The following is a 25,147-nucleotide window of genomic DNA, read 5'->3' on the forward strand; positions in this document are numbered from 1 at the left end:
GATTATCAGTTTCAGTCTCTTGCATTGGAAAACCTTTTACCTTCTCCCAGAAATCAATCTCTATGGTATCTCCACCTCACCTAGTATCACTACTGTTTTCTACTTTTATCTACTTGTTTAAATTTCGACTACGCTATCCTTTATGTAACACAAACTGTATCTACCAATAACGACATATTGTAAACCACATTGAGCCTGCAGAAAGGTGGGAAAATGTGGGATACAAATGCAATAAATAAATAAATAAGTCTTCCCTCTGGTTTCAAACTGTAAAGTCATACCAGGATACTGGGCTTGATGGACTTTCGGTCTGTCCCAGTGTGGCAATGCTTATGTTCTTATACTGTTCTGAGATCTTGCCAGGTACTTGTGACCTGAATTGGCCACTGTTGGAAACAGGATACTGGGCTTGATGGATCTTCGGTCTGTCCCAGTATGGCAATGCTTATGTTCTTATCCTTACAATATAATATAAAATGCAACATAAAATGGTCTACTACTACTTAACATTTCTAGAGCGCTACTAGGGTTACGCAGCGCTGTACAAATTAACAATTAAGGACGGTCCCTGCTTGGAAGAGCTTACAATCTAAAGGACGAAATGTCAAGTTGGGGTAGTTAAGATTTCTTGAGAAGAGGTGTAGTGATTAGGTGCCGAAGGCGACATTGAAGAGGTGGGCTTTGAGCATTGATTTGAAGATTGGTAGGGAGGGGGCACGGCGTATGGGCTCAGGGAGTTTGTTCCAGGCATGGGGTGAGGCGAGACAGAAGGGGCGGAGCCTGGAGTTGGAGGTGGTGGAGAAGGGTACTGAAAGGAGGGATTTGTCTTGAGAGCGGAGGTTACGGGTAGGGACGTAAGGGGAGATGAGGGTAGAGAGGTAAGGAGGGGCCGCAGATCGAGTGCATTTGTAGGTGAGTAAGAGAAGCTTGAACTGTATGCGGTATCTGATTGGGAGCCAGTGGAGTGACTTGAGGAGAGGGGTGATATGAGTATATCGGTTAAGGTGGAAGATAAGACGTGTGGCAGAGTTCTGGATGGACTGAAGGGGGGATAGATGGCTACGTGGGAGGCCGGTCAGGAGTAGGTTGCAGTAGTCAAGGCGAGAGGTAATGAGAGAGTGGATGAGAGTTCGGGTGGTGTGCTCGGAGAGGAAGGGGCGAATTTTGCTAATGTTATAGAGGAAGAAGCGACAGGTCTTGGCTATCTGCTAGATATGCGCAGAAAAGGAGAGGGAGGAGTCGAAGATGACTCCAAGGTTGCGGGCAGATGAGACGGGGACGATGAGGGTGTTATCAACTGAGATGGAGAGGGGAAGTGGGTTTGGGTGGGAAAACAATAAGTTCAGTCTTAGACATATTCAGTTTCAGGTGGCGGTTGGACATCCAGGCAGCAATGTCGGATAAGCAGGCCGAGACTTTGGCCTGGGTATCCGCAATGATTTCTGGTGTGGAGAGATAAAGCTGGGTGTCGTCAGCATAAAGATGATAGTGGAAACTATGAGAAGAGATCAGGGAGCCTAAGGAAGAGGTGTAGATTGAAAAAAGAAGGGGCCCAAGGACAGATCCCTGAGGAACTCCAACAGAGAGTGGGATAGGGGAGGAGGACGAACCATGAGAGTGTACTCTGAAGGTACGATGGGAGAAATAAGAGGAGAACCAGGAGAGGACAGAGCCCTGGAACCCAAGGGAGGACAGTGTGTCAAGAAGTAGGTTGTGATTGACAGTGTCAAAAGCGGCGGAGAGGTCGAGGAGGATGAGGATGGAGTAGTGACCTTTGGATTTGGCGAGGAATAGGTCATTGCAGACTTTAGATAGTGCCGTTTCTGTTGAGTGTAGGGGGCGAAAGCCGGATTGAAGCGGATCAAGGATGGCATGAGAGGAGAGAAAATCAATGCAGCGGCTGTGAACGGCGCGTTCAAGTATCTTGGAGAGGAAGGGTAGGAGGGAAATGGGGCGGTAGTTGGAGGGACAGGTAGGGTCAAGTGATGGTTTTTTGAGGAGTGGCGTGACCACAGCATGCTTGAAGGTGTCCAGGAGAGTTGCAGTGGAGAGAGAGAGGTTGAGGATATGACAGATGGTGGGGGTGATGGTAGGAGTGATGGTGTTAAGTAGGTTAGTGGGGATGGGGTCAGAGGAACAGGTGGTGGCTTTCGAGGAGGAGAGGAGATGGGCGGTTTCCTCTTCGGTGATAGCAGAAAAGGAGGAGAAGGTAGGTTGGGTGAGAGAGTGAGATATAGGCTGAAGAGGAGGAGAAGGATTAGTGGTGAATTCTAGGTTGATCTTCTGGACCTTGTCACGGAAGTAGTGGGCCAGAGATTGAGGAGAGAGTGAAGGGAGGGTGGGAGCAGAGGGCACTTTGAGGAGGGAGTTGAGGGTGGCGAAGAGACGACGAGGGTTAGAGCTGAGGGAATTAGTCAATTGGATGTAATAGTCCTGCTTAGCGAGGAATAAGGAGGATAGCATGAATTTGAAGTGAATGAAGTCAGTAGGGGTGCGAGATTTCCTCCAGAGGCGTTCAGCCAAATGGGCGCAGGAGCGAAGGTATCGGGTGCAAGGGGTCAGCCAGGGCTGGGGATTGGTACGCCTTGTGGGCCGGGAGGTGGACGGTGCAAGGGTGTCTAGAGCAGAGGAGAGAGTGGCATTGTAGTGGAGACAGCTTTGTCAACAGATTTGGAGGACAAGATGGAGGGGAGGAGAGCAGAGATAGTAGAGGATAAGGTGGAGGGGTCAACAGCCTGGAGATTTCTGGACGTAGTAGTTAGTGTTGGGAGAGATTGAGGGGGAGGGTGCTGAAGTGTGAATGTGATAAGGTTGGTGGTCGGAGAGAGGAAGAGGTGAAACGCAGAAGTGGAGGGTGAGCAAGTAGAAGAGAGGACGAGATCAAGACAGTTGGCCAGATTTGTGAGTAGGGGTGGTGGGGCTCAGTTGGAGGTTGAAGGAGGAGGTAAGAGTGAGAACTGAGAAACATATGAATCGGAAGGGTTATCATTGTGGATGTTGAAGTCACAGAGAATGAGGGATGGGGATGAGGGCTCAAGAAAGACGGAGAGCCAGGCATCGAAGTCGGTAAGGAAGGATGGGAGGGATTTATCAGGGGGGACGGTAAAATGACTGCAACTCTGAGTGGCAGTGGGTGGAATAGACGGATGCAGTGAACTTCAAAGGATGAGAAGCTGTGAGACTGAGGTAGGTGGAGAGGTTGGAAGCTGCAGGAGGGCGAAAGTAGTAGTCCGACGCCGCCACCGCGGCTGCTGACTGGGCGGGGCGAATGGGAGAAAAGATAACCTCCATGGCGCATAGGGCTGCGATTGAGGCAGAGTTGTCTGGGGTGAGCCAGGTTTCAGTTAGGGCGAGCAGATGAAGGGGAATGGGAAATGAAGAGATCGTGGGTGAAGGGAAGTTTGTTGCAGATTGAGTGGGCGTTCCATAGGGCACACGAGAAGGGGGAGGGAGGAGGGGGGAGGAGGGAATAGGGATCAGATTGGAGATATCGCGGGAACGTTGCATAGATGAGATGAGGACGAGGACAGGTGTGGGGGACCTGGTTGGGATTGATGTCACCCGCGGATAGCAGGAGAAGGAGCAAGAGAATGCGGAGAAGGGTGGATGAGGAAGGGCGACGAAGACGGGATGCGCTTAGGAGGAAAGGGGAAGGGTTCATGGCAGGAAGGAGGTGTTGAAGGTTGAGAGCTAGGAAGAAGGAGGAAGACAGTAGGGATGGTGAGGTGGTGGGGGACAGGGGTAGGTAGGGTATTACAGTAGTGGGGAGGACGGAAGAGGACAGGGATGGGTAGTGAGATCGTGTGGAAGACAGCGGTGAGAGGGGGAAAAGATTAGGGAGGGACAGGGCAAGGAATAGGATGTGAATGGGGGCCATGGGTAGTGACTGAGGTGTTCAAAGGGAGGGTAGGTGGGCTGGGAGACAGGCAGGTGAGGGTAAGCAGTCGGGCAGGAGAGTGATGAGATGGTAGGAAGATGGGCTGGGAGGCAGGCAGGTTTCAGGGTGGGTGGTAGTCAGTCAGGTGATTGGTGGTCAGTCAGTGATTGGCTAGTAGGCAGGTTGAGTGGCAGGCTGGAGTGGTTTGAAGCAGGAGCTGGCGGACTAGGACAAGCTGATGCAGACAGACTGGAACAGGCTGGGACAAGCTGAAGCAGACGGACTGGAACAGGCTGTATCAGGCAGACTGGAGCAAGCTGGCTGGAGCAGAGGGCCTGGAGTAAGGGAGTAGCTGGAGCAGGCAGGCTGGAACACGCTGGATCAAGTAGACTGGAACAGGTTGAGGCAGATGGACTGGAGCAAGCAGGGAGAGCAGGATCGGGCGGACTGGAACGAGCAAGCAGGAAGCTGGATCAGGCGGACTGGAGCAAGCAGGAAGAAGCTGGATCAGGCGAACTGGAGTAAGCAGGGAGATGCTGGAGCAGGCGGACTGGAGCAGGCAGGAAGAAGCTGTACCAGGCGGACTGGAGCAGGCAGGAGGAAGCTGGAGCAGGCGGACTGGAGCAGGCAGGAGGAAGCTGTACCAGGCGGACTGGAGCAGGCAGGAAGAAGCTGTACCAGGCGGACTGGAGCAAGCAGGAAGAAGCTGGATCAGGCGGGACTGAGCAAGCAGGAAGAAGCTGGATCAGGCGGGACTGGAGCAGGCAGGAGGAAGCTGGATCAGGGCGGACTGGAGCAGGCAGGAGGAAGCTGGATCAGGCGGACTGGAGCAGGCATGAGGAGCTGCATCAGGCGGACTGGAGCCAGGCAGGAAGAAGCTGGATCAGGCGGACTGGAGCAGACAGGAAGAAGCTGCATCAGGCGGACTGGAGCAGGCAGGAGAAGCTGGATCAGGCGGACTGGAGCCGGCAGGAGGAAGCTGGAGCAGGCGGACTGAGCAGGCAGGAAGAAGCTGTACCAGGCGTACTGGAGCAGGCAGGAGGAAGCTGGAGCAGGCGGACTGGAGCAAGCAGGAAGAAGCTGCATCAGGCGGACTGGAGCAGGCAGGAGGAAGCTGCATCAGGCGGACTGGAGCAGGCAGGAGGAAGCTGCATCAGGCGGACTGGAGCAGGCAGGAAGAAGCTGGATCAGGCGGACTGGAGCAGACAGGAAGAAGCTGCATCAGGCGGACTGGAGCAGGCAGGAAGAAGCTGGCAGACTGGAGCAGGCAGGAAGAAGCTGGATCAGGCGGACTGGAGCAGGCAGGAAGAAGCCGGATCAGGCGGACTGGAACACGGTCTGACCAAATTACTGACTTCCAAGCCCAATCATTTAATAATAAAATCATCTACAGATTCCAGTCTTGCTGCAAACAGGTCAGTTTGATGGCCTTATCATGAGTAGGTTCTGTACCAAAAACCACATAACCTAAATAATTTAACATGTTACATACCATTTTAGAATCAGAATTGTCTAATTTTTCTAAATGAATATTGATATCACCCAAGAGCAAAACATTAGCAACTCTCAGATTAATGTCAGAAATAAAATCCCCGAGGTCATCCTGTGCTGACCTCTAGCTACTCGGTAAACAATAAAATACTATGGCAAAGTCTACTATATAGAGAATCATTCTGAATAGAACAGGCTACATTTTCTATAGAAGGGGAGAAAAAGCTGGCTTCCAGTTGTATGTTAAGAAAGGTCTTATAGATTAGAGCCAACCCTCCTCCCTTTTTCCCATTTTTAGGTATATGAATCATTTTATAGCCACTGGGGCAAAGATCTCCAATTATTGGATCGTCTTTAAAACAAAGCCATATTTTAATTACAATAATATACCTGGCTGCCCTCTTCTATCCATTCCTTAATTATATCACTTTTATTAACTACAGATCTTTAATTAATATAATACGCATTGGGGTATATGACAGTTCCTTATGATTAGCTACTCTCAAAAAGTTATTTAAATTCGACAGAGAGGAACCACTACACACACGCTTATTCCTAAAATGCCTGCCCTCGTTAAACTTCCTTGCAGTGAGTTTCTAAATAGGAGTTACCATTAAGCTCTTGATAGCAGTTAAAATGGGTTGGCGATAACTATTCTGCACCGTATTAGTGGGACGAGCATTTGTTAAAAACACTGGAATTGGTAAACTTCCCACCATAACCAAGCACCTGCTGAGTCACTAAAAACAGTATTAAAACAAAATTAAACCACCAGTATCCAGACTTCACCATTTTTATAGAATTCCAAAGATAAAACCAAATTGTATTGTAACTGCCTGGGGGCTTCTTTTACAAAGCCGCGCTAGTGATTCCTGTGCGGCAAATGAGCGGAAGCCCATAGGGATTGAATGGGCTTCCTCTCATTTGCCGCACCAAGAATTGGTAGCGTGGCTTTGTAAAAGAAGCCCTCCGTGCAACTACAATACAGTACAATACGTGCTTCTACCCTGCAAAATCCCATATAAGTTCTATGCGGTTTACAGACTTCAAGAGGTTGGGCAGACCCCAGGAAGATACAATAATAACAAATTGAAATGATTAAAAAATACTAATATCGACAAAATAAAAAAAAAATTATTGTAGAAATTTATTTAATAGGCTCATAAAAATGTGTAAGTGCCTTTCTAAACGAGAGATAGTAAGGTATTTGCCAAATGCTTGAAGGAAGCGAATTCCACCAATGAGGCAACTGATGAAGAGAACATACCATGGTTTTATAAATCACTCTCTTTGGATTTGGAAATTGTAAAAGCACATGTAATTATAGAGTAGTGCCAATTAGCACCACTTAAGGACTATTATTGATACTTTTGTACCCAGAGTTGCACACTAGTTGGAAATTTGGTTATCCAGCTTGACAGAATCTGAGGGTAAATGTCTTATGAATGAAAAATTTTATTTAAAAGATCATTTTTCTAATTTGGAACTTAGCAAATGCGAGTTCCTTTTTTTAAAAATTTTATTTTGTAATCCACATTGATTACAATTATGGAATTATGGCAAGATTAGGATGGGCTGGAATGAGATTAGATGGCAGCGCCACTATCTGGAACTTAAGGACAGTGCTGGGCGAATTTGTACTTTGTGACCCGAAAATAGCAAAGAAAGATCAGGTACTTTAAACCACATTCATTGTTGGTGTAATGATGAATTGATAATGAAAGTGACTATTGGGCAGAGTGGATGGACAGTGCAGGACTTTGTTTTCCATCATCTACTACGTTGCTATGTTAAGGGGTCCTTTACCAAGCTGCAGTAAAAAAGGGCAGCAGTGGCCCTTTTACCACAGTGGGTAAAAGGCCAAAAATGGTGTGGCCATGGCGGGGGGGGGGGAGGGGGGAGAGCATTTAACACCACCCATTGAATGACTTAAGGCTCACGTGCTAACCCGCGGTAACTGTGTAGTGCACGGCAGTGCCCGATTACTGCCAGGTTATTGCCATGCTGGAAAATAGCTATTTTCCGTAGCGTGGCAAATGACGTGCTCACGTGGTAAGCCCACGTTGGGCTTACCGCTGCTCTGTAAAGGGACCCCTAAGTTTGTATTTTAATTTCACTAGTAACTGTGGTCAGGAAGAGGTCCTCCAGGCCACAGTTAATGCTTTCTATTGCTGCCATCTTCAGAGAAGCCAGAATTCCCCTGGAGCAGTCGTAAAGACAAGTGTTTCTGGCTCTGCTAACAGTGCTGTGTGATTATACCGTACTGTGCAGACTGCTGGTGCTTTATGAACGTATCTATTACTGTGTAAATTGATACCTTAAAAATGTTTATAGTATATCTTATTATGTTTCGGGGTCAATATTCAGCTGGCGGCGGTGAACGTATTTTTTTAGGCCGCTGGCAGCGTTATTTCCAGCTATTCAAAGTCGGGCCATGTCTAAGCACCGATGTTGAATATCCAGGTTCATGTGGCCAGCTAGCTCTTATGCAGTTAGTATGATATTCAGCACTTAACCGCCTAAGCGACACCCGCATATAGGGCCCTGTTTACTGAGCCTTCTGTAGGCGCACTAATGTTTTAGCACGCGCTAAACACTAGAGACCCCATATGAATATATGGGTGTCTCTAGCGTTAGCGCGCGCTAAAAACACGAGTGCACCTTAGTAAACAGGGCCCAAAGATAGGATTGACTTTTATGTAGTCAAATTTAATTGCTAAACTTAGGTGGTTAAGTGCTGGATATCGGCGCTTAACCACATAAGTGCCGACTCTGCCCCAGGACCACTCACAAAATAGCTGACTTTGAGTTTAGCGGTCTGTGGTGATATTCAGTGGCACTAACCAGTTAAGTGCTGCTGAAAATCGGTGGATAACCCCGAACAAACGATTTTACCAGTCAGGTGGCCAGTTAAATTGCTTTGAATATCAACACCCCCCCCCCCTTTTTTTTTCATATTGGTAGGTCTCTGGACACATTTCTGGTACAGGAGCAGATGCAGACGTGAGCTTCTTCACTGGCATCACGAAACAGCTGGACTTTGTGGTCAGATTGTGCAAGGTCCTGCATAACTCCTGCAGCCAGCAGCATCTCAATCTCGGCTCAGTCCTCAGGACACACCAAGTCAGTCAGGTTTTCAGGATATCCACAATGAATAGACGTGAGAGAGATTTGCATACAGTGGAGCCACAGCATGGAAATCTCTCTCATACATATTCATTGTGGATATCTGGAAAACCTGACTGACTTGGTGTGTCTCAGGGACTGGGTTGAGAACCTCTGCTCCAGAGGCTTTAAAGAAGTCTAGCAGATAATTAAGCAAGGATATATATTCAGTCTAGGTAGTTGTATATCAAACTGAAATCAATTGCATAAAAATATATTTTTTGTGCTCAGAAAAGAAATCTGTGCCCATAACCAATTGTATCAATTGCAAGGCACCCTTACTACCCCTTCATATCTCACTAATGATAACATTGCGGTATGACAATAAGGCTGTATCAAGAGCTGATTACAGGGACACTTAATTACAATTGATTCAGATAAGTACTTTTTTTTTTTTTTTAAATTGAAGATGGACTTGTGCTATTTACAGCTCTCTGTGTGATGATAGAAATAAGGGTGCCTTGCAATTGATACAATTGTTTATGGGCCCTGATTTGTTTTCTGAGCACTAAAAATACTTTTTTTTTTAAGTAATTGATTCCAGTTTGATATATAGGGGTCCTTTTACTGGCACACTAGCAATTAGTGCCCGCTAAATGATAAGACGTACATAGGAATATAATGGGTGTCTTATCATTTAGCGCATGCTAATCATTAGCCCATGCTAAATCTGTTAAAGTGCCTTAATAAAAGGACCCCATAACTACCTAGATTGAATATATATCCTTGGGATTTTTTTTTGGTATCTGGGTTGTAAAGTAAAAAATAAAACATTGTTACAGATCTTTCCTTTTTTTTTCTTTTTTGATACAGATAATAAAGCACACAAAATTATTAAACCATATTGTTTTTATTATTCTTGAAGGCTGAACAAAAACCCTGGTTTCTGCTGAACCATCTCCTTGCAGTTTCCTTTCTGGAGTGGGAGGCATGGAAAAATACGAGAAGCTGGCCAAGATCGGAGAGGGCTCCTACGGCGTTGTGTTCAAGTGCAGAAATAAGGACTCTGGGCAAGTTGTGGCCATAAAGAAGTTTGTGGAGTCCGAGGATGATCCGGTCATTAAAAAAATAGCACTCCGAGAAATACGAATGTTAAAGGCAAGTAGATATCACAAAAAGTGAGGTTTGGCGTCAAACTGTGCAGATTCTTTCTATTAACAGGAAGGGGGTCACGTTCAATAATTCACAGCAAGTATTACCTAGGGCTGATTGTTCCTGGAACAGATCTTCTGTAGCTGGAACTCTGTGAGGGTGGAGCATTCCTGTAATATTTCATCCACTGCTCAGTTTGAAGCATATAGAAAGACCTATCATTTCTGATCTTTATCTTCTATGATGCAGAGCCCAGGGCTTCAATGAAGGGGGAGCACAGTTCCCTTTTAAATGAAAATGTAAAGAAGCTCACCATGCTAAGGAGTATGTAAAATAGGAAGTGGAACAGATAGCCATTATCCTGAGCAGGAGACCCACAGTGAAAAGATGAAGTAGTTACATGCAGTAGCAAGATAGGATCTGTAATAAGTAAAGCACAGTTCCTTCTCCTTCCCATCTAATTGCCTGTCCCATGTGTGAAGGGCTTACCAGCAGGAGCCTAGTACTCTGAGAAGTGGTGGGGTGGAGGTGAGAGTAGGCTTTGAGCCTAACAAGGTGGAGAGAGTGGGAACATGCCCTGAGCACTGGTGCCCCGATGTTCAAAAGTAAACGCGGGCACTAGAGGCAATTAGCATTGTACTAGTGCCCGCATTTACCTGCACAGAATGTTCAGAGGAGTCTAGCATGGGAAACAGCGTGCCAGACACTACCGCAGATAGCATGCAAATGTAGTCAAGCTCATGTTAATGAGATCATTTTGTATTTCTCCCCAATGCTCAGAAAAGAGTGCTCGGAACAATACAACCAGGTCAGAGCAGGCATTAGGGTGTTGGAAGAGAGGATTTCTTGTGATTCTTAGCTTCTCTCATGATTCTTTCTGCAAAATCTGCTAGTTTTGATTGCCTTTGGAAGCAGAAGGAAGCCCATACAAGCCCTTAAGCCAGTGTTCTGGAGTTTGGAGATGTACAAGGAACCGATGTTTCAGCCATTGTGCATGTCTGTTCCACTTACTTGGACATGGCAAGACCCAGACTGCAGCAATAATTATGGAGACTCCTTTTGCTTCCAGTCTCGAGCTCAGTACTAAAAGCAGCGTTTCTGTCCTGATATAAAGCTCTGTGGCCCTAACTCTGAATTTGCACAGGGGTCTGCCACTGCCTGCACAGCCCAGCTCGGATGTTAACCAGCACCAGGGCTGTCAAAGGGTGGGCAAGAAGAATGACTGTCCTGGGAGTCAAGGCCGGGGGGGGGTAGGGGGGATTTGGGAAGGGTAGTCCACACTTCCTTTTTGAGTCATCTCTGAGCATGCAAGCCCAAAACAGAATTGGGCGTGGGCACCAAAAGCAGCTGTTGCTTTGTTCAGTGACTGCCCTGACCAGCATTTTTCGTTTGTTCTGCAGCAACTGAAACATGCCAACCTGGTGAACCTGCTGGAGGTGTTCCGCAGGAAGCGGAAGCTGCACCTGGTGTTCGAGTATTGTGATCATACTGTTCTCAATGAGCTGGAGAAGAGCCCCAATGGGTAAATATTCTCACGACCAAACTCAGAAACGTTTTTAAAGAGGGAAATCATAATTTCTTTTTTTATTTGTGTAGTTAAATTTGATACACACACATTGCTACACTTCTGAGCAGTTCACAGTTAAACATACATAATAAGACAACAATAAATAAAATGTTAATTAGTATTGTTAAAAGCCAAAGTAAAGTATTTTTTGTATTTGATTAAGCATTCCTTTCCATATGCTTGCTAATTCTGGAAAAGTCGTCAAAAATTGTGCACGCAAATTTGGGTGTGTGCCTAATTTGTGCACGTAATTTAATTGAATAACATGCTGATTAGCACCAATAATAGACTTTAACAAGCAATTGGCACTAATTAAAGTTAATTGAATTTTATGTGCAGTTTGAAAAAGGGGGCGCAGAAATGGGTGGGTCATGGGCAGAACGGGGGCATTCCTAAAACTAATGCATTTTGTTATAGAATAACGGGGATAGGCACCTAATGTAGGTGCGTACATTTGCACCATGTTACAGTGGGTGCAAATGACCACACCTATATTTGAGCGCAATTCCTGGGCGTAATTGCTCTTCTATAAACCGTGCCTGGTCAAATGAGCAGTACTTACCCCACACCGAGGGAAAACAGCTGACTCTGATATCTGTGCACGATGGGCCTTCTGCTGCAAAATAAATAATATGCATCAGAAATTTATTAGCACTGGTAGTTTGATGTGTCTGCATACTTCAGACAGGCAGCTTCTCTCACCAACACACCAGTCCCAGCAGCAGACAAGAAGCTTCTTTCTCGGTAACACTACTAAAGTCACAGATGCAAAGAATGCATGTGTATCTTTTATAAAGTATGGGTGTAATTGTTCCTTTGCCCGAACTGTACCCAAACTTTGCCTCAGAACACACCTACATGGGGGTTGCATAAAAGTGTGTGCCTTCTTAGCACCGCACATACTTTCATGTGCTTAACCTGTGGGATCATTTTATAAAAGTCCTTTCACATGCTAAAAAAATGTTATGATGATATCCCATTAAGATCAGGTTACAGTTGTCTCTCACCATCAGCAGTCTCTCTCTCTCTCTCTCTCTCTCTCTCTCTCTCTCGCTCTTTTTTTTTTTTTTTTTTCCTGTTTCCACATCTCCACCTTGTAAAGTCCATCTTGCCCAATCTCTGATAGTAACTACATAGCTGTTTAGCAGCTTAGTTATAAAGGTTCCCATAAACCATAACAACAGCTTCCCCCTCCATTTTGTGTCATCAGTGTAGATTTCCACTGCAAAACAGCCACTATCATGACATAAACATGCAGCTATAGTCACTGTCAGATCAGTAGGCAAACTCTGGGGTCAGCACAAACTCTGGCGTCAGCATTTTTTTTTAAACGCCAGCCATGGTGTTTAAAAAAATGTATGTATATTCAGTAAAACTGAGCTATGTGTATAGTGGCAATGCACAGCTGCTATCTCTACAGCTAAGCAGTTTAATTTAGGACAGCCTTTTTGCTGGATAGCAGCTGAATGTTGGCAGCTATGTTCTGCCCTGGCACTTTCTTAAACCACCCTGAGGCTATCTGGAATTTCCAGTGGCACTGGAAGTTTAGGGATGAGCACCGCTGCTTTTGAACAATAATGTATGTTCATAAAACATACCTGAGCATACAATCTACAGGACCAATGCAACAGTATCAGGTATTCTAGTTGAACCTTCAACATTACGCTCCCCCCCCCCCCCCCCACACACACACTTATATTTCAGGCTCCTATGCCCCCTCCCCTACAATTTTGAAAATTAAACTGAACTGTCATGGTTTTCTTAACATCATCCCTCAGATTCTATACAGGTTGCCCAAAGTTGGGTGCAGAAATTTGAGCTACTAATTAGTTAGGTGTTAAGAATCAATAAGTAGAGTTAATTGGCAGTAATTAGAAGTTGCTCACAGATCTTCTTCATGCCCAATTCTATGAGTGCACAACTAAATTTTACAGTGGGCAGCTCAAAAGGGGGTGTGGCCTTAGAAGGGGCATGGGCAGGTCAAGGATGTTCCCAGGATTTAATAGCGATGTTATGGAATAGGGTCATTCCTGTGCCCAACTCCCAAAGACTAGGAAACACTCAATGAAGTTACATGGAAATACTTTTCAAGCAAATAGGAGGAAATATTTTTTCACTCAAAGAATAAGTAAGTTCTGGAACTCGTTGCCAGAGGATGCAACAGCAGTTAGTATATGTGGGTTTAAAAAATGGTTTGCAAAATTCCTGGAAGAAAAGTCCGTAGTTTGCTATTGAGACAGACATGGGGAAGCCACTACTTGTCTCTGGGATCGGTGGGTTTCTGCCAGGTACTTGTGACCTGGATTGACCACTGTTGGAAGCAGGATACTGGGCTAGATGAACCATTGGTCTGACCCAGTATGGCTATTCTTGTGTTAGTTGCAAACTAAGATTTACATCCAGGTTTTAGCAGGCGCATGTGTGGCACCCAAAGGTGCTCTGTGCTGAGTACCATTTATAGAATACTATCTTAGTGTGGATCTTTTCAGTGGCTAACTTTGTTTGCCATTTATTAAATTCCCCATCGTACTTAATATTAAACTTTTTTTTGTCTTTATAAAATGTTATTAAACTTTGTTGCATCTATAAAATAAATGCCAAACATGTGCCTGTGTGCTATCTCTGCCTAGGTGCCTTGTTATAATATTATCCGATCTCTTAAGAACATAAGAATAGCCATACTGGGTCAGACCAATGGTCCATCTAGCTCAGTACCCTGCTTCCAGCATTTGTCAATCTAGGTCACAAGTACCTGGCAGAAACCCATTTAGTAGCAACATTCCATGCCACCAATCCCAGGGGGGGCAAGCAGTGACTTCCTCCATGTCCATCTCAATAACAGACTATGAACCTTTCCTCCAGGAACTTGTACAAACCTTTTTTTAAAGCCAGATATGCTAACCGCCATTACCACATCCTCCGGAAGCGAGTTCCAGAGCTTAACTATTCTTTGAGTGAAAAAATTTTACCTCCTATTTGTATTAAATGTATTTTCATCAAGTGTCCCCGTCTTTGTACTTTTTGAGTGAGTGAATAATCGATTCACCTCCACCTGCCCCATACCACTCAAGATTTTGTAGACCTCTATCATACTCCCCCTCCCAATCAGCCATCTCTTTTCCAAGCTGAAGAGCCCTAACCTCTTCAGCCTTTCCTCATATGGGAGCAGTTCCATCCCCTCTATCATTCTGGTCGCTCTTCTTTGAATCTTCTCTAATTCCTCTATATCTTTTTAAAGATAAGGCAACCAGAATTGAACACAATACTCAAGGTGAGGTTGCACCATGGAGCGATACAGAGGCATTATAATATTTTTGGTCTTATTTTGCGTCCCTCTCCTAATAGTTCCTAGCATCCTGTTTGCTTTTTTTGGTCTCCACCACACACTGGGCAGAAGATTTCAGTATATTGTCTACAATGACACCTAGATCTTTTTCTTGAATGCTGACTCCTAAGGTGGTCCCTAGCATCAGATAACTATGATTCGGATTATTCTTCCAATGTGCATCACTTTGCATTTGCCTACAATAAATTTCACATTATTTTCCTAAGGTCTTCCTGCAAATTTTCACAATGCTCATGTGTTTTGACAACTTTGAATAGTTTCCTGTCATCTGCAAATGTAATCATCTCACTCGTCTTTCCAATTTCCAGATCATTTATAAATATGTTAAATAGCATGGCCCCAGTACAGATCCCTGCAGCACTCCACTATTCACCCTCCTCTACTGAGAAAATGACCATTTAACACTATCCTCTGTTTTCTTTCCAATAACCAGTTCTCAATCCACATAAGGACATTGCCTCCTATCCCATGACTCCTTAATTTTCTCAGGAGTTTCTTATGAGGTACTTTGTTAAAAGCTTTCTGAAAATCTAAATACTCTGCATCAACTGGTTCACCTTTATTCACGCCTTCAAAGAAATGAAGCAAATTGGTGAGGCAAGACCTCCATTGGCTGAATCCATGCTGACTGTGTCCCATTAAACCACGGTTTATTTTCAAAACGTTTATCATCACATTGAGCATCTGTTCCAAATCCATGCTGTAGCTCTTTAAGGAATGGGATTTGATATACCACCTTTCTGTGGTTACAGTCAAAGAGTTGAAAGGAGCTGCAGTGAGAATCAAACCTGGTTCCTATGCCACTGCACTAATGGTTAGGCTGCTTCTCCACTCCATTGCTTTCACACTTCAATACATTACTTTTTAACACTTTCAACAATCGCATACAATCCCTCTTTCCACTCTACTCCAGCCCCCTGTACCACAACCATCATCTATCCCACGTTCCCATTCACCCTCTTCCTACCCCCCTACTGGAGTGCCGATCATCAGCCAAGTTCCTTTTTTATTGACGATGGGAGAAAGTGGACACCAAAAACCATAAAGAAGGCAATATAACATTAGAAAAGCAATACATGATATTGAGAAGTATAAAAGAGTCTTCTCCCTAAAAGGGGTGAAAGCGCCAAAGGAACCAATCAAGAATACAGAAAATCGCCATTACCAAATGTAACAAAAATGAACAAGCTCACTAGGGGCATTATGCAATGGAATAAAACCCAGCTGGAACAGGTAGATCAAGTGCTGTGCATCCCTAACCTCCACTGAAAAGTGTTTTTCCGTAAGAAAACTTCCATCCTCGTGCATCCCACCATGCACTGTCACAAAACGCCTAGCCGCGCACCTGGAATTTACCCCGTGGCCACTTAGAGGGTCTGTCCTCAGCATAGCTCAGGTCAGCCTGCACCTGCTGCTTGTGCTCTACACTAGCACCTTCCTCCCACCAACTGGGTCATAACCACATCTGGGCAAGTTTCCTGTTCTCATATCCCCAGTGATTTCTAGGTTCCTGGAGCCACACTCCCGGTGGTCCCACAGTTCCCAGAAAGCACTCACAGACCCAACACACTAACCGCCAGGATTCTTTAACAGTCCAGACAGGCAGAACAAACAAACAATTGTGTTTATTCTCAAAACTTGGAACAGTGAACAAAAAGAAATGTGCAAATAGCAAACAATAACAGGTAACTGACATAAGGATCAATTATAACACTAACTAGACATTTGTTTACTGTCTAAGCAGTACCTGGGAAGATTGAAGAGCGGCAATTAATAAAGCAAATAAAATGAGGATTTGCGGTGAGGTGCAGTTTAAGCCTCAAAGTCTACAATATTGCAGAATTTAAAAAGCAATTAGGTAGTAGAATTTCAACATGATACAGAGCAGTAGGATTTTAGGTAGCGACTTGAGTCAATGAAACAGATGACTGGGACAGGCAGGGATCCGACGGACTGGGAACAAGCCGGAGCAGGTATCTGGAACAGGCAGGGAGAGGCTGGATCAGGTGGACAGGAACAAGCTGGATCAGGGAGGAGCTGGATCAGGCGGACTGGAGCAGGCTGGATCAGGCGGACTGGAACAGGCTGGTGCAGATGGACTGGGACGAGCTGGATGAGCTGGGTCAGGCGGGCTGGAACAGGCTGGAGGAGGCGGACTGGAACAGGCTGGTGCAGATGGACTGGGATGAGCTGAATGAGCTGGGTCAGGCGGGCTGGAACAGGTTGGAGCAGATGGCTGGAACAGGGAGAAGCTGGATCTGACAGACTACGGCTGGAACAAACAGGGAGAAGCTGGATCCGATGGACTACGGCTGGAACAAGCAGGGAGAAGCTGGATCCGACGGACTGTAGTAAGCTGGAGCAGGTAGTAGGCGGGTTGGAACAAGCTGGAGTAGATGGCTGGAACAAGCAGGGAGAAGCTGGATCCGACGGACTGCAGTAAGCTGGAGCAGGTAGTAGGCTGGTTGGAACAAGCTGGAGTAGATGGCTGGTATAAGCAGGGAGAAGCTGGATCTGGCTGGGTCGGGCGGACTGCGGCTGGAACAAGCAGGGAGAAGCTGGATACGACGGACTGCGGTAAGCTGGAGCAGGAAGCTGGAACAAGCAGGGAGAGGCAGGAGCAGGTAGCTGGAACAAACAGGGAGAAGCTGGATCCGACGGACTGCGGCTGGGCGAGCTGGGCGGCAGGACTGGAGCAGGTAGCTGGAACAAGCAGGGAGAGGCAGGAGCAGGTAGCTGGAACAAACAGGGAGAAGCTGGATCCAACAGACTGCGGCTGGGCGGCAGGACTGGAGCAGGTAGCTGGAACAAGCAGGGAGAGGCAGGAGCAGGTGGCTGGAACAAACAGGGAGAAGCTGGATCCGACGGACTGCGGCGGGCGAGCTGGGCGGCAGGACTGGAGTGAGCTGGAGCTGGCTGGAACAGGTGGACTGGAACAAGATGGGGTAGAGGAGAGCTGGGCAGCAGGGCTGAAACACTCTGGAATAGGCTGGATTAGGTGGGCTGGAACACTCTGGAACAGGCAGGATTAGGTGGGCTGGAACAGAGGACAGCTGAGCGGCAGGACCGGAACACGCAGGAAAAGACGGAGAAGACGGACTGGAACGATCTGTGGCAGGAAACAAATCACTTAGCTTGCCGTCTGGACCTGGAGCTCCGTTGAGGTTTAAACGGTGGTGCGTTTAAACCTGGACGAGTGGTGCTGGCCGGCGATGGAGTCTCCCGGTCGGGCGCTTCAGGCGCTGCCACGCGGGCAGGTCGCGTCCGCGTGGATGGGTTGATGGGCAGGGGCGCCAAGCCTGGTTCCTGACGGGCTCTCTCCTCGCTCCGCTGTCTCTCTTTCCTCCCTGGCTGAAACCAGGGGCGTAGCCACGGGTGGGCCTGGATAGGCCCAGGCCCACCCACTTTCCCTCCAGGCCCACCCAACATCCCTCGCATGTCGCGCGCTGTCTTTTCTGGCCATCAAGAGCTTTACCTGCAACAAAAATGTTTGTCCTCCCCGCCAGCGCTGCCTCGGTCCCTGCACGCTACCCTGCCTCTGTCTCTGTCTGCATTCTTTTCTTCGATCGTCGCATCGCCGGCAGCGCTGCCATTCACTCATGCAGCTCCGCTCCCCTCTGCCGCGTCCATCCGGCTCTTTCTGACGCACTTCCTGTTTACGTAGGGCCAGATGGACGCGGCAGAGGGGAGCGGAGCTGCCTGAGTGAATGGCAGCACTGCCGGCGACGCGACGATCAAAGAAAAGAATGCAGGCAGGGTAGCGTGCAGGGACCGAGGCAGCGCCGGCGGGGAGGACAAGCATTTTCGTTGCAGGCGCGGTGGGACGCAGGGGTGGAGAGAGGGGCAGGGAAGGGCATGAAAGCTGCCTTACAGCAATTCCTCAAGGCCGCCACACTACAGCAGTGGCCAGGAGGAGAAACTAGTGGTTGGGCATCAGTGTCCTTGCCCTGGGCCTGCCCCGTGAGAGGGGGTGGGGTGGAGAGAGTGAGTGAGTGAGACGGTGGGGTGGAGAAATAATTGTTTGACATGGGGGAGGGAGAGATGCAGGAGGAAAAGAGAGGGAGAATTGTTTGATATGGGTGTGGTGGGGAGAGGAATGGAAAGGCTGCAGAGGAGTGGCAAAGGACGATAGAGGAAAAAAGTGTTGGACATGACAGTGGAGGGAAGGGAGTGAGAGATGAGAGAGGGAAATATTGAACATGGCTGGAGGGGAGAGAGAGAAAGAAAGAGAGAGTGGACAATATGGGAGAGATGTTGGACATAGAGGTGGAGCAAAGGGAAGGAGAGATGCTGCACAAGAGAGGGGGAAGAGGGAGATATTGGATCCAGGGCAGAAGGGAGATATGCTGGACAATGGGTAAGAGAGAGAAATGCAGGACAATGGAGGGAGGGGTAGGAGGGAGGGGACAGGCATATGCTGGTGGGGGGAGGGGGTAAAAGGGAGATGTCAGGCTATGAGAGTGAAGAGAGGATAAAGAGAGAGGGGAGAGATGGTAATGAAATGAATGAGAGGATAGTGATTACAGGTGGTAGAAATATGGTAATGGTGCGTAGATTGAAGATGGAAGGCTGGGAAGGAGTGAGTTTGGATATGGGTGAGCTAGTGGGTGAAAGGAGATGAAAATTTGATAGATATCTGAAAAGTAAAAAGGAGGAAAAAGTTTAGAAAGAGGGTTAAATTTGAGTGGACAGAGGCAGAAAAGAACAAAAAGCAGAAAGGAAAGAGCTAAAATTGAAAGATCAATATTTCAGAAGCAGTTGTAGTGAGGAGAGAAAAGACAAATGGACAACAGTTGCTTGAAGAATTAGCAGAAGATGACAGGAAAGTGGGAAGGAGAAACTGAAACCAACATGATAGAAAAATAAAATGTCCAGACAACAAAAGGTAGAAAAATAATTTTATTTTGAATGTTTTAAATGGAATATGTTCAGTTTTATTGTGTTCAGTAGAAAAGGAAATGCATTTTTGTTTTTATTTCTCCAGTGTTGCACTAAATATTGAGGTTCTCAGTTCAATTTTTGTCTACATATTTTTATTTCTAATTTTGTAATCCCTTGTTCTGTATTTGGTGATAGTCTGTCAGTGTGAGACTGTAATGGCAGATGGGGAGATTAAAGAGGAGAGGGCTTCTTTATTTTCTGCCCTGGGCCCCAGCATGGCTAACAGCAGCCCTGATCCTTGCTGTAGCTGGTGGGGATCCCCAAGCCCTGCTAGCTGAGGACCTCCACTGAAGGTGACCAGAAATCCCTTCTGCTGAGCTTGGCAGATGGGGGCAGCATCCTTGAGCCACTGACAACTAAGTATGCATGGGGTGCCGCTATCGGTGGCTCAAGGAGTTGTTGCTTCCAACCAAGCTTGGTAAAAGTAAATTCTGGCCATCTTTGGTGGAAGTTTTCAGGTGACAGAGCTTGGGGATCTTCATCAGCTAAAGTATTTATCTTTTGAGTTGGGAAATGCTGGGGGAGGGGGTTAGAGAGAAAATTTTGTACCTGCCCACTTTGGGTTCAGGCCCACCCAAAATTGGCTGTCTGGCTACGCCACTGGCTGAAACTGAACTCAAAACCAGTAAAGTCCAAATCAGATGAGCTCCTGGGCCAATCAGAGCCCAGTCAACAAGATTTCAAATAAAATCTGGTTACATTACTGCAAGGCACTTAATATTATGTGTGTACCAACCAAGAGAAGTCGGTCCTCTGTAACAGCTTTAAGCATAAACCATCTGCTGGCCAAATAGGAGAAATACACTTCAGACATAATTAAAACAGGAAAATATCCAATACATTTTACAGGCTTAAAACACACTGTTTCTTCACAACCACTATCTATCCTGAACACAACCCCACACATGTCCAACCAGCCACTCCTGCCAACTCTCATATACACCCAGCTTTCAGGCAACACCTCTCCCCCCAACTACCTAAAAGGACTTCATCAGGAGTTCTCATCTCTGGTGTGCAGTTCTAAAAATCGTCCCTACAGGGCCACATATTGCTTCCGATCAGTGTTATAGGATTACATAAGTAAGAGTTTCAAATTTAGCTAACTCCTTTATCCTGGCCATCCACTATGAATTGGAAGTGGATCTTCAGATACGCAATAAGCTAAAATTATCTTCTTAACCAGTAGTAGTGCATTACAGATAAACCTGCAGTGAGGCATGGACATACCCTGAGCCTGCTGCAAAGCTTGGGAGCCTAGGAGCAGTGTCCCATAATCCCATTCTAATTGACAATGCAGAGTGCTCTCAATCACTTGCAGCATTTTGTTCCAGATACCCAGTGAGTGACACTCCAAAAAGGAATGGACGTAGGAAACCAGTAAGTGCTTGCACTTCACACATAAAGTAGACTCCCACAAGCCAAGCTGAGCTTCCCTTTCCCTAGTGAGATAATATCTATGTAAGATCTTAAGTTGGGTCTTTTGCAAGTCTGCGGACTTAGTGACGGCCTGGAGTGTGTCAAAAAGCACCAAAAATTGCTGCTGTGTAAGGGTAAGAGATAAATGTCCTTGCCAGCACTCCCACAGCTTAGTCATCCCAGACATCTTGGTGAGAGATTTGATAAGTTTATACCAATAGGACAACATATTAAGTGAGGCTGAGGTTTTGGAGAAAATTTGGTCCAGTTGTCCAATGCTTCAGTCATCCAGGGGCTGTTTGTTCAACGTGTCCCAATAATGTCGGGCTTGAAAATAAGAAAATAGGTAGTGATTGGGCAGGCCCTACCTGGCTTGCAGTTGAGAGAAAGTAGAGAACATCCCTCCCTCCAGCTCCAGCAAGTGAGCTAAGGAGGCACACCCCCTAATGTCCCAATCTTGAAACACCAACTGTCCCCACTCTGGGAAAAAGTTGGAATTCCTCTCCAAAGATAAAAAGAGAGATACCTCTGGCAGCCTAGTTTGTAGCTTTCACCACCACCTCCAGGACTTTCGCATGGGAAGCAAAAATTGAAATTTCTGTTGATATCTTGTGGCTGGTCCCTCTTGGGTAAAGTAAATTAAAAAACTGAAAAGGAAGGAGCCACCCACCCCAGGGGAAAAAGTTTTTTATGCCCAGTGTAACTCTCGTGTATTCACTGCATAATAGCAGCCACATTATAGGCTATCTGGGACGTTTAAGCCCCCCTGGAGTTTTGCCAAGGACAGCTTATCCATGCTAACTCTAGGAGCCATTGCTCTCCAGAGAAATTTAGATATTTTGGATTTAAGCTCCTCCCACCTAGCCAACCAGATCGGGATAGTTTGTAGTGGGTATAAAAGCTTAGGAGCCATAATTGTTTTTACTAATGCCATGCGGCCAAATAAGGACAAGGGAAAGTCCTGCTATGCTTGGCACAGCCTCCCTATGGATTCCAAGTTGCGCATGATATTAGTTTGATAAATGACCGATGGACAGGTTCTCAAAAATATACCCAAATATCTCATGGGTTTTCTGGTGGGTGGAATTTCAAATGCAGCATGCTACTGCTCTGATCCCCCGTCCACCAACACCATCAGCTCAGACTTTACCCACAATCCAGATAACTGCCCAAATGCACATACTAAATTAAGGGCTGAGGTTAAATGTTTTTGGGCCTCAGCTAAATACAATAAGATGACATCCACAAAGAGGCTATTCTTGATTTCCTGCCCCCCCCCCCCCCCCCCCAACACTAATCCCTGTACAGAATCTGACATCCTTATCTTGATAGCCAATGGTTTAGTAGCCAAAAATAAAAGTGGAGAAAGGAGGCATCCCTGCTGTAAATCAAAGGGATCCATCAACTTTCCATTATCTAATAGGCGTGTGAGTGGCTTAGTATACAGGGCTCTAACCCACCCCAGAAAGCACAACGTCATGCCGTACTTCTCCATAACCCAAAAGAAATACTCCTATCAAATGCTTTCTCCATGTTTAACCCCACAATTACAGATGTATCCCCTTCCCCCTATGCTCATGCAGTGCTTCTAGTACTTTCATGAGCTTCATGGAGGCATGTCAGCCTGGGAAAAATTCCATGGTCATGGTGTATAATGAGAAGCAGAAAGGGATTGAGTCTTCTCGCCAGGGTTGCTGCCATCAATTTCATATCCTGGCTCAAAAAGAGAAATAGGCCGATATGAACTAACCTGCTCGAGATCCTTCCCTGGTTAAGGAAGTAACATCTCATAGGCCACATTATTCTGTACTCCCCCTACACCCCCCCCCCCCCCCCCAGCTCATTTATACATATTTCGAAGAGGTTTAACCACCAAATCTTGGAATATCCTTTAAAATTTAGGGCCAAACCCATCCGGGCCAGGAGCTTTAGTAAGTTTAAGGACCTGAATGCTGACTCCAGAAATAGAGTTTGAGACAAACAAGAATATCGCCATTCAGGGTAGCGACCATGAGGCCCCCAGCTAGGCTCGGCGGCACAGATGGTGAACAAAAGGCCAGCTCCCCAGTCAGATAATCCCCCAGGAATGAGCCCCTGAAACGTTTGGTAGAACAGTTTTGGTACATACACGCACACCTGTGCAAACACTCTTTCTCCTTCAGTTTATCCTGCAGCTTCACTGTCTTCCTCTTGAGCTCTGCCAGCTGTTGCACCATGTGCTCATTGCTATATTTCTCCGAGGACAAGCAGGCTGCTTGTTCTCACTGATGGGTGACGTCCACGGCAGCCCCTCCAATCGGAAACTTCACTAGCAAAGTCCTTTGCTAGCCCTCGCGCGCCCGCGCGCACCGCGCATGCGCGGCCGTCTTCCCGCCCGAAACCGGCTCGAGCCGGCCAGTCTTCTTTTGTCCGCACTCGGTACGGTCGTGTTTTCGCCGTGTCGAGCCCCGGAAAGTCGACCTCGCGCGTCCAATTTGTTTTGAACGTGTTTTTTTCCTTCGGGAAAGCTTTGTCCTAGTCGGGAAGTGCTCCGGAAACCCCCCGCCGGGTTTCGTGTAAATCCTCCCCGTACTTCCAGCTTTTTTGCCCCGGTAAGTTTTCTTTCGTCGTCGGGGTAGGCCTTTTTTCGGCCTCGGTCGAGATTTTTCTCCCTCTAAATTTGGTGCTTCAAATTTCGCCATTTCGGCTTTTGATTTCGCCGGCGTGATTTTTCCGCCCATGACATCGAAGCCTTCCAGCGGCTTCAAGAAGTGCACCCAGTGCGCCCGGGTTATCTCGCTCACTGATTGACACTCGTCGTGTCTTCAGTGTCTGGGGGCCGAGCACCGCCCTCAGAACTGCAGTCTGTGTTCCCTGCTTCAAAGGCGGACTCAGGTAGCGAGACTAGCCCAGTGGAACGTGTTGTTCTCGGGCTCTTCGTCGGCATCGGCACCGGGATCTTCGAGTGCATCGACGTCGTCAGCGTCCAGACCATCTTCCTCGGCCGCCCCTGCATCGAGTGCATCGAGGCATCGGGCCTCTGCATCGGCGCCGAGACATCGGATAGCTGCATCGACGTCGGTGGTACCAGGACCTCGTCTGCTGATGTCGTCGGACGGTGGTGCATCGGGTGGAGTGCAGGTGAGGGCTGTCCATTCCCCTGCTGGTGGCGGTGAGCCCTCGGGTGGGTCTCCGCCTACCCTGAGGGCTCCTGCGGTACAGCCCCCCCGAGATCGACCTTCTTCAGTCTCGGCCCCGAGGAAGCGACGGATGGATTCGACGTCCTCCTCGTCGGTGCCGGGGAGCTCCGGTGACATGCTTCGGAAGAAATCGAAGAAGCATCGACACCGGTCTCCTCCCCGTGTCGGCACCGAGAGCTCTGGGTCGCCGAGGGATTCGGCACCCAGCAGGCATCGGCACCGAGAGGACCGCTCACCCTCTGTTCAGGAGGTGTCGATGCGCTCCGCTCTGGACAGCCCGGAACAGCCTCCACGCCCGGAACAGGTACTGACGTCGACGCCTGCATCGACCTCTCAGCCTTTCTCTGCAGCCGCTCTAAACGAGAGCCTCCGGGCCGTTCTCCCAGAGATTCTGGGAGAGCTGTTGCGCCCTACCCCTCCGGTACCGGCGGTGCTTGCGCCACCGGTACCGTCGAGCGTGGCGCCGGCTGGCCCATCGCCCAGGTTGAGGTCCCCGACGTCGGTACCGCGTGCGGTACCGACCGCGGCCACCTCCCAGGAAGGCTCCCCGACTACGTCGGCGGAGGGAGCTTCGCCGATGCGGGCGAGGGAGTCTACCTCTCGACGCCCCCATCGTGGACGGGGTTCCACGGAGTCGAGCAGGGCGAGGTTGCAGACACAGGTCCGTGAACTTGTGTCTGACACCGAGGGTGAGGCCTCGTGGGAGGAAGAGGAAGATCCCAGATATTTCTCTGACGAGGAGTCTGAGGGTCTTCCGTCTGATCCCACTCCCTCTCCTGAGAGACAGCTTTCTCCTCCCGAGAGTCTGTCTTTTGCCTCCTTTGTCCGGGCGATGTCTACGGCCATCCCCTTCCCGGTGGTTGTGGAGGACGAGCCCAGGGCTGAAATGTTTGAGCTCCTGGACTATCCTTCTCCACCTAAGGAAGCGTCCACTGTTCCCTTGCACCATGTCCTGAAGAAGACATTGCTTGCGAACTGGACCAAGCCATTAACTAATCCCCACATTCCCAAGAAGATCGAGTCCCAGTACCGGATCCATGGGGACCCAGAGCTGATGCGCACTCAGTTGCCTC

General features: G+C 47.6%; 1 protein-coding gene across 1 annotated transcript in view; it reads left to right on the top strand.

Annotated features, from left to right (window-relative positions):
- LOC115475501 (cyclin-dependent kinase-like 4) overlaps positions 1-25,147 on the top strand; it is a 93,009-nt gene that overhangs the window by 27,377 nt on the left and 40,485 nt on the right. The window contains 2 exon segments of the mRNA XM_030211247.1: positions 9,399-9,631; positions 11,026-11,147. Coding sequence (XP_030067107.1) covers positions 9,464-9,631; positions 11,026-11,147 — 290 coding nt within the window. The 5' untranslated portion in view covers positions 9,399-9,463.

This window comes from Microcaecilia unicolor, chromosome 8 (genome assembly GCF_901765095.1).
Source record: "Microcaecilia unicolor chromosome 8, aMicUni1.1, whole genome shotgun sequence".
Taxonomy (NCBI): domain Eukaryota; kingdom Metazoa; phylum Chordata; class Amphibia; order Gymnophiona; family Siphonopidae; genus Microcaecilia; species Microcaecilia unicolor.